At 34.5% G+C, this 13,342-nt stretch overlaps 1 protein-coding gene across 1 annotated transcript in view; it reads left to right on the forward strand.

Moving 5' to 3' along the window:
* Positions 1-13,342, forward strand: part of SEMA3C (semaphorin 3C) — a 126,119-nt gene that overhangs the window by 67,446 nt on the left and 45,331 nt on the right. The window contains exons 3-5 of the mRNA XM_040548530.1: positions 1,406-1,566; positions 3,945-4,007; positions 11,071-11,190. Of these exons, the coding sequence (XP_040404464.1) occupies positions 1,406-1,566; positions 3,945-4,007; positions 11,071-11,190 (344 nt within the window). The remainder of the gene's footprint in view (positions 1-1,405; positions 1,567-3,944; positions 4,008-11,070; positions 11,191-13,342) is intronic.

Genomic DNA, 13,342 nt, shown 5'->3' on the forward strand with positions numbered 1-13,342 from the left:
TAAAGGCATATAGAAAACACTTTGCTCCTGAAAGCTGTCACATGCCTAAGTTAATCAAAATGTCATATCTTTCATTAATCAGAGGTATTTTTCATCTTTCTATTAAGCTGTTTAAAAATCAATATAAAAAAATAAGTGGTTGTGTATCATATTTATCAATGCAAATCAAGTTATGTCAAGCGTTCTTTGAATCAATAGATCTGTAGTAGACAGAAATCTAAGTCCCAAAATATTAGGTGACTATCTTGGCTAAGATATCTACCATTTTCTGTAGAAGAATATTGAGCAAAGACCTTGCTTCTAGCAGAAAAACAGGCTTTAGCAACAGTGACAAGCCATATTGTCCCAGACACCCAATTTGGAAAAGAAATATGGACTCAGTTCTTACATCTGTGACTTTAAGAGGGCTTCATTTTCATATTTGCTCTGTATTTTCAACCCTGTTTGATTCACAGGAAACACAATCCAATAATAATGCTCATGAGTTAAGAAAACTATTTTGTTAAATACTTGAATATGGAGAAATTGATTATTAAAGTTTTGTTTTGTTTTGTTTTGTTTTTCCATTCTCAAATCTTGAGAAATATCCCTTCTGTTATTACTGAAAGGAAAAATAATCTGTTTTGAGGCCAAAATATATTGGCCAAGCAAAGACAGGAAGACTGATATTCCTCAAGGGCAGCAAGTAATACTTAGCTTACAAATGTTTGTGCTATTCTGTAACAGGCCTGATCCTGCACTACTGAGATCAAAGGATGTTTTTCAGTTCATTTCACTGAATAAAGTTTTAAGTGTGAAAAAACAAAACAAAACAAAAAAAAACAGTTATAGATTTCTGATTGTTTGTTCCAAATCCCATAAACAGATAACTGAATAAATAGACACGCAATAAGGCGATAAGGCTTGATTGAATACATTTTCTATTACCTTTTTTTTTTTTTTAATAAGCCATGTATAGTCATGAAGGACTGAAAAAAAAAAATCACTTTGGAAACAATAAAATCCTATTGTTGGTGAAGCCCCCTGTCAAGAAAAGCAAGTGAATTGTTCTTACGTAATTTGTATTGATCTTGTGGATTTTGTGCTGTCATAAACTTCAAAATATATTGAACACATTGACTAATTTAATTTCCTTAAAAGCCAAAGCTGTAAATAATCACATCCATTAAAATAACAATTCATTACATGACTGAATAAAAGCAATGCCAGATTTTTATGGGCTATGTATAGTTACTTAGGGTATAAAAAGTTTGCATTCAAACTGGGAAACAAAAGTTTGTTTCAACTCAGCTATTGCAAGTGTCTAATAGGGGTTCTTCATCTCTTATTGGTCCCAGTTACGTTTAAAGATTCATTTATTTAAAAAGAGAAGCAGTTTACTAATTTCTTGCATTTACTATTTCAGAGCTGCAAGAAACTAAGACCTCTGAATATCACAGAATATCACACAGTCCTCTGGATTACAGGATATTATTAATGGATGAAGATCAGGATCGGATCTATGTGGGCAGCAAAGATCATATTCTGTCTTTGAATATTAATAATATAAGCCAAGACCCTCTCAGTGTAAGTTTGGGATTTATTTTGAGAATCGAAGGTTACTTTACTGAATGCATTTCTTTTTAAGAGAAAAAAATATATATATGTATTTCATTATTTTGCAGGTCCACACCTTATTGAACTGTTAGTACTTGTTTTATGTGTAATGCAAGATGAACAAACTATTAGCATGACTGTGATTCAGACATTCAGTTTGAGCTGTTTACTTGTTTTGAAGTGACATACAGCATGGCTTGGCCTCATAGTGAGAATTCATATGAAAAAAAAAAGTTATATGGCTGATGGTTTCCAATTCTCTTAAGTCTCTTGAGGATTTAAGATAATTCAGAGATGCACTTTGAAAAAGAGATTGTAAGGAAGAATATATGTGCTATCATTTTCAGACCAAAGGGGAAAAATAAAAGAAAAAGCAACAGAGACAGATCTGACTTTAACCTTTGACTATATTTATTTTTGTTTTGTACTCTGAATCCTAGTCTCTGATCTGTTTGTCAAGCTTTGTTATGGCTACATCGGCCCTTGCCCTTCAGTTAGATAGCTGAGACACAACCAGCGTGGGTTTTTTTTTTGGACACTGTGACCCTCATCTCACTCGTTTTGTGGCTGCTCCTCTGAAGATACTGAGATGTCATTTTCCAAGGTCTCTCTATGTTCCAACTCCCCAACTTGTAGGAGGCACCCTGTATATGAAAATAATCAAATTAGTGAATATTTAAACATTTTTAGATTCCTCTTTTTTTTTTTTTTTTCCAGAGCCAATTGAAATCCAGATTCTCTGATTTTAAAATAAGTGGCCTGCAGAAATACTGTGCCCAGAAGCTCAACTATTAAGATGTTACCTGTGTGGACCTTGCCTTGCCTAACCTTAGATTATTACACCTACACCAACACCTTAAAATGTATCCTATATGCCTTATTATACCAAATTCATCTGACCCTTTAATCTATGGGCTTTATTACTGTACCTCAGGCAAGTCAAGGGGCAGGGAGATCCAGCATGTGGAAGCGAAGTTCAATGCTTTACTTAAGAGTCAATGCTTTTAATGTGTCAACAGAGAGAGAGAGAGATCCCACTGGAGGGTGATTAAGAGTACTTAAATTAAGCTTTGCTCTGAATCACCCTCTGGACATGTCTGTCTACCTGAATTGATCGTGTGGGGAGTGTGGGCAGACTAACTCTCTAACTTACACATTTAAATGAAATGTTTCTTGCGTGACAGCATGAACACCTTCTTCCTCCTCCTAATGGTATGGGAATCATGATCTGTAATGGGGCTGCCTTCTTTGATCTGAAAGGGCTGGTGTGACCTTCTTGCTAATTCAGATCTCACAGTGATTCTGCTAACCTGCTCTGGAAGTAGTGGTGTCCCTGCACTGCACACCTTTAGTTAACAGATTTTTTCGAGCTCTCTGCAGAGTTAGCTAGGTACAACAACTTCTGTGGCAATACTTTCTGCAGTATAAAGCTGTGACATGTTTCAGCAATCCATTTAGGCATGGCAAGCCCAAAATAAAATTAAACAAAATGAACAGAAATCAAATTACCCGAAGTTTTCTGGCAGCTATTGTAATCACCCAATATTATGCTCAGAATTACTTTCTGCAATTCCATGTGTTCTTTCTTTAGTTTATTTATTTTTATAACAGATCTACTTTGCTAATTTGTGCTATATTCATATGAACCTACAACTCTCTGCACATGTATGTATATATACATATATACACAAAGATCTTTTAACACTATTATTTATGTTATCTTGAGGCTAAATATGATCAATTTATGTCACTTATTAAATTTCCAGTAAGAGATTTCTAATTTTTTTCTATTTCAAAATCAAGATAAATCATAGTTTAAGTATAGTTCAGGTAAAGCTGTCTTTAGTGCAAGAAGTCTTGGAAATAAATCAAGAAATCAGCCTGAAATTTTAAGGTTTGAGCAGGCTTTATCATAGGACATTCAAACCTTAAAAATGAAAATTTGTTACAAGAATTCTTCTTGCTATATTTTAGTCTTCAAGTTTCCAGTGTGAACAATTTCTAGGAGTTTGGTAAAGGTTAAAATAAATAAGTAAAGGTGGATGGTAATTTATACAAAGATGAAAATCTCTCTCATTTGGAAGAAATAAAATTACATAAATTGATTAACTTATCTTCAAAATATATGATCATTTATATCAACCACAAGTGTTGTTCTTTATTTAATTTATTGCTCTCTAAGACAAAAATTGTTCTCATTTATCAATGAAACTCCTTTTGGGCCTTATAATCAAGGTATAAAATTTATCAAAATATTAACTTATTAGTGTAAGTTATACAATACAATGATATTTAAAAATAAATTATGTGATAAATGTGTTAGTGAAAAGATGTTTCTTTCCTCACAGATTTTCTGGCCAGCATCTGCAAACAAGATAGAGGAGTGCAAAATGGCTGGCAAAGATCCTACTGTAAGTAGTACTCCACATGCACATCCATACGCATACACAAATTACATACTTGGCAGTAAAGTCAGAACACCTTGAGTGCAGCCAAAAACAAAAGGAAAGAAGTGTTTTCCTTTTTAAATGCTCTGCAGGCCAAATGATAAAGTGAAATTATATATATATATATATATATATATATATATATAAAGACTATGTAAACAGAGTGCACCTTCAGACTTCGACAAATTGAAAAAAAAAAAAAAAAAAGGAAGAATTACCCAATTCCTTGCCTCACTCTTTCTTGTTGAATTAGGTAATAGTAATTTTCCAGATATGTCCTGGAAATTATGGCAAACAGTCTACTAAGCTCTTGTTCAGTGTAGGGATGCACTCTGGTGGCCCCCAGGAAGGGGGTACCCACAGTCTACAGCCTGAAAATCCTAGACTCACAAAAATCCTGACCATCTCTTTAAGTTACGTAAAGCAATGCCCTAATGAGTATCTGGAAACTAGTATACTTTACTAGGCAAGGTAAAGATGGTTTCTGGAGTCATGTGAAACCCAGACCACAAAGAGGTCACACTGAGTCATTTTGCACCCCAATTGATTATTCTCCCATCTAAATGCAGCTAGCTAATGACCTAAATCAAATGATAATTCCCCAACGCTCTCTGTGTAGAAAATAGGTAGAAATTAACTATTTTGAAAGATGCAGAATACAATACAGCAGATCCTGTCTTTGGCAGAGTTGTGTATGAACATAGTCATCTTCCTGAAGTGATTTGATCTTACAGTCTGTATATGCCCAGATTTTATTCATGAAAGAATGTTAAAGTGTAAGAAAAATACAGAAAGTCACATTTCTATTCTATTGTTATCTTTTTGTCTGTTTCTCTCTTCAGCAGCACCTAGGTATGTGGTTTTCTTTTTAGCTTTTTTTTTTTAATCTGATTTCCAACTCGTATTTAAGTATTAGAATTCATAATCTATTCTGAGCTAGAAAAGTGCAATTTCTCAATGTTAAATTTATAAAGAAAATAATTTGATTTTACTTATACTTTGACTTGAGCAAGAAACTATGGAAATCAGAAACCCTCACATTAGATAGGTCTTTGGAACATCCTCCTCTGCATAAATCTAGAGACAAAAGTGAGGCCTAATATTTCTATTTATATTAGCTACACATTTTGTATTGTTAACTAAGCCTACAAATGACTTGCAATGTTTCAATAATTCTGCTGAGTCCACTTTGTAACAAAAATATGGTGTTTTTTTTGTTTGTTGGTTTGGTTTGGTTTTAATTCCATTGCAACTGCTGATGTAAGACACCAGAAGGTTGGCCTCTTGGAGCTTAGCTGCAATACACCTTTTCCAAAACTGTGGAGGGTAATTCATTACAGGTCTCCAAAGCAACAGAAGGAGTCCTTATGAATAATTATTCTATGTTTGGTATGGCAGCTCACCTACTTTCTTTCCTGATAGCTATGGTAGTGGAAAAAAAAAAAAGTATTCTCCTATTGAATACCACATTTCTATACATCTTTGCATCATTCTGGTTACTGAAGTGTGCAGTAAACTCTATAGCTAATAACTTGTTAAGTCATACAAAGTGTGAGAATAAAGCATATAGCTTTTTTCATGATAATTAATGTTTACCCTGGTTAGTGACAATGTCGACTGCAACAGCTCCCGATAGACTGGTTAAGAAACTTTCTTTTATATGAAATACAAATGTTCACTAGTCTTATTCATGTTTCCAACATAACACTTTTCTAAGGCAAGAACAGAAAAAAGGTACATGCAGAAAGCAGTATACAAAATGGGATCCATGGGAAAATACTTAGGACACTATTAAGTCCTGGGTGCTCCAGAGAACTTTTAATCTTGGGTATTTAGTGGTGAGACTTTCCTAACTTTTAATCATATTGAAGTAGTTAAATGTTGATGCTTTAGTTAACAGGTTTCTGGATAGAACCTCTGTTTTTACAATAACAGTTTAGTTGTGGGTACTGCTAATGCCCTGTAATGTAGTTAATTAAGAATGTCCAGCCTATCATATACACCAACTTTTTTTTTTTTTTTTGGTTGGCTGCTTGCTTGCTTTTGCTTTTTTTTTTTTTTCTTTTTTTAATTTCTTTTTTCTTTTGAATCCTGGCTGTGCAAACAGAAGAAAAATTAAGTTCCGAAAAACACGTTTATGTGAAGTTTCTTAATGTTTGTCCTCAAAAGTTCAGAAGATATACATATATATGATCCTGATAAACAGCTGTTGCTCTCAAATCAGTGTTGTACCTTATTGAAAATTCACTGAAATAATGAGAAAAAGAGAACCCAGAGATAAATCAGTGTTTGCAACCTGAAATTTATAGACAAATTTGAAGAACAATTGAATAGTTCTTGTGAGTTTCATTCCTGATAAGAGCAGGATAGGCAGAGAATGAATTCAGAGGAATTGTTTTAAATGAATTAGAATTTGTCACATCTATAATAATAATAATAATAATAATAATAATAATAATAATAATAATAATAAAAGAGTAGATGTATGATAACATTTGGCCTATCAGAGAATAGTGATTATCACAAGACAAAAGAAAAACAGGCAGCAAAGGACACAACCAGTAAGTTATTTTCAAAGGTGATTAGAGAAGGGTTCATTTGCCCAGTCATCAGACAAACATTGGTGCCTGTATTTGTCATTTTTGGCTACCTTTTCCATTACTGAAAAGAAATTGTCACCTCCAGATAGTGAGTTCACCAAGATAACTTGGATGCTTACATTAGGCTGACATCTATTTCTTTCAATGTACTGTGATGAGATTCTAGGACATAATGACACTAAGGCAGGTCCCGAGACTCTTATAGAGTGCATGTTGGTATGAAAATATGATAACGTTCTCTCTAATCACCTTTGAAAACAATGTATTATAAATATCCTCATGTTCAGATGACATAATAGAGTCAGGGAGGCAAATAATGTAGGTTCACAGAAGAATTTTATAATAGTGAGAAGGGAAAGTGGTCAGGAAACTAGTAGCACAAGAAAAGGCAGAAAGAGATTTTATTTTTTTTCCCCTCCTCAACAGAAAAATCTGTTCAGTGGGAAAATGTTACTTTTCCGTATACTTGATATTAATGGAAAAGGTTTGTGTTATCAGTGTTGAGAGCAGTTCAACTTATGTTAAAAATTTGCCCGTTTAGTTCTGTCAAAGCTCTTAGCTACAGAGATTATCTGATAACAATTCTGAGAGTGAGAAAAGTGTTTCTAACCGGATTGTGTAGAAGAATGTGGAACCAAAATAAAGGCTTAAAAACGTGTTTTAAAAATAAAATAAATAAAATTATTGAATTGTCTTGAGTACTGTACAACCTTTGGAAATTTGAGGTTAATTAAAAAAAAAAAAAAAAGTTCAATTGGGTAGTTTTTTTGGTATCATTTCAATTTTAAATAGCCATGCTAGTAAATTAAATTGTCCAAAGGAACACAGCATGTCAGTAGCAAAGGTAGAAATAGCATCTCACAACTTCCTACATAAATTAAAAAGTTTTTGTTTTTGTTTTTGTTTTTTAAAAAAAGTAATAGGAAGAAAAACATCATTACATTAAATTAAAACATCATTAGACTACAGATAATCATCTGTATGAAGCTTGTAGAAATGAAACTAGGAATTGGCTGTATATACTGTCTATTTTGTCTGTGTGTGTATGTATTATGAATGGCAATTAACACTCCATTCTACTATGATTTCAGTTGTCTACTACCACTGGTTGGGTACTACACTGTTCAACCTAAACAGGGCTCATAATTTTGCTCTAAATATTAACTAATGTACTCTTTTAATATGAAATAATAACCATTTTTTTTACATAGATATATATTCGTGAAAAAATCTGTGTGTATTTCTAAGTATAGAAAGTTTGTCTACCTCAAAAGTATATCTCATTTCCTCTATATTAATTAAATGAGAATGCAAACTCTCTCAGTAACATAAACTTTAAAACACATCTCTTCAGCTTACAGAGAGTAATTTGCATCCATAGATCCTGGTAAAATATCTGGTTGGATACCATAATCTGTTGGGAAACTTGTGATAACCAAGTAGCAATCTATTCCCTCCCAGATTTAAGATCTTGTAAGACCTTGGTTGGCCCGAAAGTCTGAAATGGTGCTAACAACAATCTGTGATTGCAGTGCTAGCCTTTATTTTGCTTGGATTTATCTGCATGATAAATGTAACTCAATTGCTTTTTTTTTTTTTTAATATTCATGAATTATGACAGAAAAGAAATATTGTTCCTTTTTTGTTCTGTCAGTGTGCTGTGGATCTGCACTAGACCATAGCACTGTCTCTCAGTAAAAATACTGATACAGTAAAATTTAGTTCTTTGATTATTATTTCTATGTATTTTGAATAGAATATAAAGCTTAACGTTATTTATTTTACCAAGCAAATGTGTTCTTTTTAAAATAGTGGGGATTTTTGTTGTTGTTGTTGTTTGTTTTTACTTGCATCTTTTTTTCTATTACCCTCACAGTCAATATTAAAGATCTGTTTCATCTTAAACATATTATCCTTGTAATTTGCCTATTTTTGCCCAATTCGGTACCTTGGAAGAATGATCTGAAGGTGGCTGACAGGATTTTAAGCAGGTATTTGTGTCATGGAAGTTACTAGTCATGAGCTTTAGAGGATAAGAGAACTCACCATTTCACCTTACTGCCCTGTAGACCTCTGAGATAAAAGTGGCAGTTCAGACACTGGTATCCAGCCCAAAACAGCTTTTTCCCTCCACTCCTTGATCATATTCAGAGATCTAAACAAGCCAGTTTAGCATTTTCTTGTTCTTTTGCTGTAAGAGACTTTCAATAACAAGCTGAAAGTCAATGCCATCCTAGTTTTAATTTTTGCCTCTATTTCACTGAGCCTAGATTTAACCATCTAGTAAGTCACCTCTGACCATTTGATTGGCTTTCACATAATAGACAGCTTTTGATGCAGCATCTTTGGAAGGACTAGTGATCCTAATGTAACAAATATTATTAACAAAGAGAACATAGGCCATACGTCCGTGGGAATATCGAGTGTCTTCATAGACACAATGGAGCTAACATCAGCTCTGACAAACAGCCATCCTAAAGACGATTTCATGTTACTTGAGTCCTCCCGGATTTAGAAGCAGGAATACTACAATACAAAGAGAAATAAACAGAAGCTTTTAAAAAGCAGTCCTCTAGAATATTTTGAAAAATAAATAACAATTTCTTGTTAGATTGTGGAGTCACAGTGCAGTACCCAGATTAATCAGGTAGCAAACTGAAAATGGCATTCAGTGGTTCAGCACTGGAGAGATGGGCAAAAGCTCAGAGAACATAAAATGGTTTTTCCTGACAGTGAGCATTAAAATATGATAACGTTGGTGTTGAGCCAACTTGTGTTACTTGTCCATAAATTATCAGAGAAGCGACATGAAGGTACAGTATGTGTCAAATAATAACCTCAGAGGGCTGTCCCTAAAGAAAAGAATCATTCATCTAACCACCCTTGCATTCTTGCTATAAACACTTTAGAAAGTGCATGACATAGTATTGAAGCAGGATAGTAAGTGTACCGTTCATCTAGCCATTGGCTCATTGCCTTTATCCTTGAGGACTTTTTCTTCTGAAATTTATCAGAATGTAGTGTTTTATCTAGGGTTCTTCTGGAAAAGCTTTCTGCAAAAGGCAAGAAAGCATCAGTTTACACACTGGCTTACGTAAGCTAGTGCTATACCTTCACCTCTCCTTTTTCCTTTTCCGCAGCTGTAATATGGAAATTGGTGGTACTGCTGAGAAAAAAAACTGTTTTCTATAGCAAGATATTGCTAAAACCACTTTTGAGCCAAACTAAGATGATGAGATAAGAGAAAATAGAAACTTTTAGGAACAGTCCTTAGCTTTAGAAAAACAATATATTTTGACTGATTTAAAAGATTTTTCTGGTATAGATTGAGCTAACACTTCACAGAAGACATGCAGTGTTCCCTGCAGAGAAACTTTATGAACACTGAACTACCTACAATTATGCACCAGTTTTCAGATGTTGTACGAGAGTACCAGCTCCCACTGAACCAAAAAATGTGAAATACTTCAAATATAAATGAACTGTGTAGTCTGGTGAACAAGAATTAACTCTACAGATTTTCATGAAGATGACTGATGACAGTTTCCCATCCTGTGCTCAAAAAACACATACAATTCTCACTCTCATGTCTTTGGTGAAGTTTTGGATGAGTGAATATGAAAGTAGATCTGGGATCTCAGTAAGAAAAATGTTCAAGAAAAAAGTCTATTTTTAACCTAAAGTGCATTAACAGTTGATGATAGTGAAAAGGGAAGAGCAAGAGAAGAAAAGAGTATGTTGGAAGGAGAAAACTGTAGAACCGATGGTGTGAAACTCTGTGCTACTTAACATTCCGTTTCAATTTTCATCCTGATTTGAAGATGTTGCCATTGATTTTCAATATGAAGCAACGATTCGCTGCAAACTTTGTTGTGTAATGTGTTGTTCAGAGTTTTAATTATTTGGAAAGAAACTGTTTACACAAGAAATGGGATCTGAGATTTGGGCTTTCTTTGTTTTTTTAATTATCTCCAGCTGTATGGGGTAAAAAAGAAAAAGGGGGGGGGGGGGGGGGGGGGGGGAGCGGAGAGAGAAAGAAGGGAGGGACTGTTTTAGAGGTTTCCTTGAGGAAGCTTCATAAGGTTACTTCTTGCTTTTCTGTGGAGGCCCCAGCTTCTTCCCATGAAAGATACAGTGAAGTCTATAGATGAAAATAAGATTACTGTGTAGAGATGGGCGAATTGCACACAATCCTCTAATTACGCCTATATGTGTACCCTATCTATGTCTGATTCCCAACTGAGAGAAAATGACAAGAAAATAAAGCAGAAGTCTACGGCTGTTCAAATCCAGAGACTACCAAACTCAGTAGCTGTTCTCATGATACTACTAAAAATATGAATTGTGTCTATTCCCTAGAGTTCCCAATGTCTAATAACAGTTGCCAATGTGATTTGTTTTTGTTTCTGTTTGTGTAATCCCGCCAGCATGGCTGTGGAAATTTTGTGCGTGTGATACAGTCATACAATCGCACACACCTATACGTTTGTGGCAGTGGAGCCTTCAGCCCAGTGTGTGTGTATGTCAACAGGGGACGCAGGTCTGAGGTAAATCTCTTTCTATCTATTCATTTTGTGCTGGATCTTACTAGTATTATGCAAACCTTACAAATTTAAAAATGGAAAGAAAGATTAATGAACCAAGTAGGTTTCTTCACCTGTGTAATACAGAAAAAGAACAAATATCCGTGGTTTTCTGACAGTCCTGTTACCAGCAAACAGCAAAGCCATGGCCAAAAACCACACACAAATATGACATTCGTCTAAAATTCTAGTTGTATCAAATGTTGGGATAAATCTGATGTTACTTTTTATTTGTTGTTTTCTGGTGAATTCATTCCTACTTGTAGCTGGAATTGTCAAGAAATACTTGAAAAGAAATAGTTGTTTAGATAAAAAGTAAATCTTGCAGTCCAACAGCTTTTTATAATTCCCGGGTGATACTGATTCCTGGGAGAAGCACTTTTGTGGACTAAGTGTGCAGGTATGTGAGGGTTCACTGAATTTCAGTTTAATATCCATTAGATGCAATCAAAGTGTAGATAACTTTCATCTAACACACAATTTTTGTCCCAGTAGATCCTGTCAGGATGAAACCAGTAAGTTTACTCCTCACTGAGAGATCTTTCAGGGTATAAATCTCATTTTCTGTAGGCAGCTCTTCATTTTTTTTTTCTATATTCAGTTTCACTATTAATACACTTAAGTATATGAAGTACCAGAAGTTTCATAAATATGTTGTCCAGGTTTCATCGTCTGCAAGTGAAATGATTGTTTATGTGCAAATGTAATAGGTAATAAATTAAACAACCAGGAAGAGTAAAAAAAAAAAAAAAAAAAAGTACTTAACCAAGACCCAGCACCTCTGCAGCTTTTGGGTCAGATTCATGTCTGCAGGCACAAGGGTGTGCAGTGTATTTTCCAGTAGAATGGGAAGCAGATGTGTTGGGAAGACAGATCAGAGAGTCCTACCTGGGGTTTTGCCATGTAAGGGCAGCTTTAAAATCTGGGCTTGCTCTTAGGGAAGACACGGGGAAATTCATCACTGGTTTCACTGGGAGTAGGATGGGAATTCTGGCCAGGACCCAGGTCTAATACAAAGGTTGCTGGTGGGTGATAAATCATTGTTTTTCCAGGTAGGTTTGCATGGAATTATCTCAGTGAGTTTTGGTAGATCACCTGGCTCCAACCTCCTTGGCAGATGATGTAGTCTGAATCACTGCACCTTCATTCCTAATGGATTATCTGAGAGTAGAGGTTCATAGGCCTGGATTTAAAAGTACAAGCAAGCAGAATGGGGTGAATAAATCCATCCTCCTAGCTAATAGTCTGCAATAGCTTTGTTTTGAAACTGAGGTCTGCTTTCCTCAGGTAACAGCACTAACCCAATTTATTTCTTGAAAAATTATTTAAAACATGGAAAATGATCTTTTATTAATTAATGCAAACTTATTTATCAGCTTAAGTAGTAGTGCTGCAGAGAACTTTGAATCTCTTTATGTGAGGAATTTTGTAAATGAGATTTCTACTGGGAAAAAAAGAAAAAAAGAAAAACGCAAACAAACAACAACAACAAAAAACACCAACACCAACACCAAAAAACAAAGACATGAGTTCTTCATATGCATGAGCTCTCCATACTACAAGATGTTAAATTTTGTAAGTTAAAAACAAAGATACATGTCTTGGAAGAGCAGAATTGGCTTAATTTAGCCTGTCTGTATAGCTACATGCCTATGATCAATTGATTAAATAAACTGCTGTTTCAGACGTCTGGAGTCTGTCAGACACTTGACTGTAGTCACTGCATGCTCAAAGCCCTTACTTATACAGGCCAACAATAGCATAACGGTTTAAAATCAAGCATTTCCTTCTGAACCAATTGTATACATAAGTACATGCCTAGTTAATACAGCAGAATAAGAAACTATGTAACGCTGATGGGTCTAGAGAGAATTCTTCTTTTTTTTCTCTGCTTTTATCATTTCACCTTGAATTTAGTACAGTTTTAAATGCACAGAAGGCTGTTTTTGCAGGTGTAAAACTGCTGTTTTAGAATGCACATCTGTTTTTCTCTAGAAGCTACGAAGACTGACACTAAGAGAAATATCCAACAATCATAAGAGTTAGGCCTGTTTTCCTCTTTTGTCTCCACATAAGGAAAAAGCAGTTTCATTGATTATGCAGAATGTTGCCCTTT

This window comes from Cygnus olor, chromosome 1, assembly GCF_009769625.2.
Source record: "Cygnus olor isolate bCygOlo1 chromosome 1, bCygOlo1.pri.v2, whole genome shotgun sequence".
NCBI classification, from domain to species: domain Eukaryota; kingdom Metazoa; phylum Chordata; class Aves; order Anseriformes; family Anatidae; genus Cygnus; species Cygnus olor.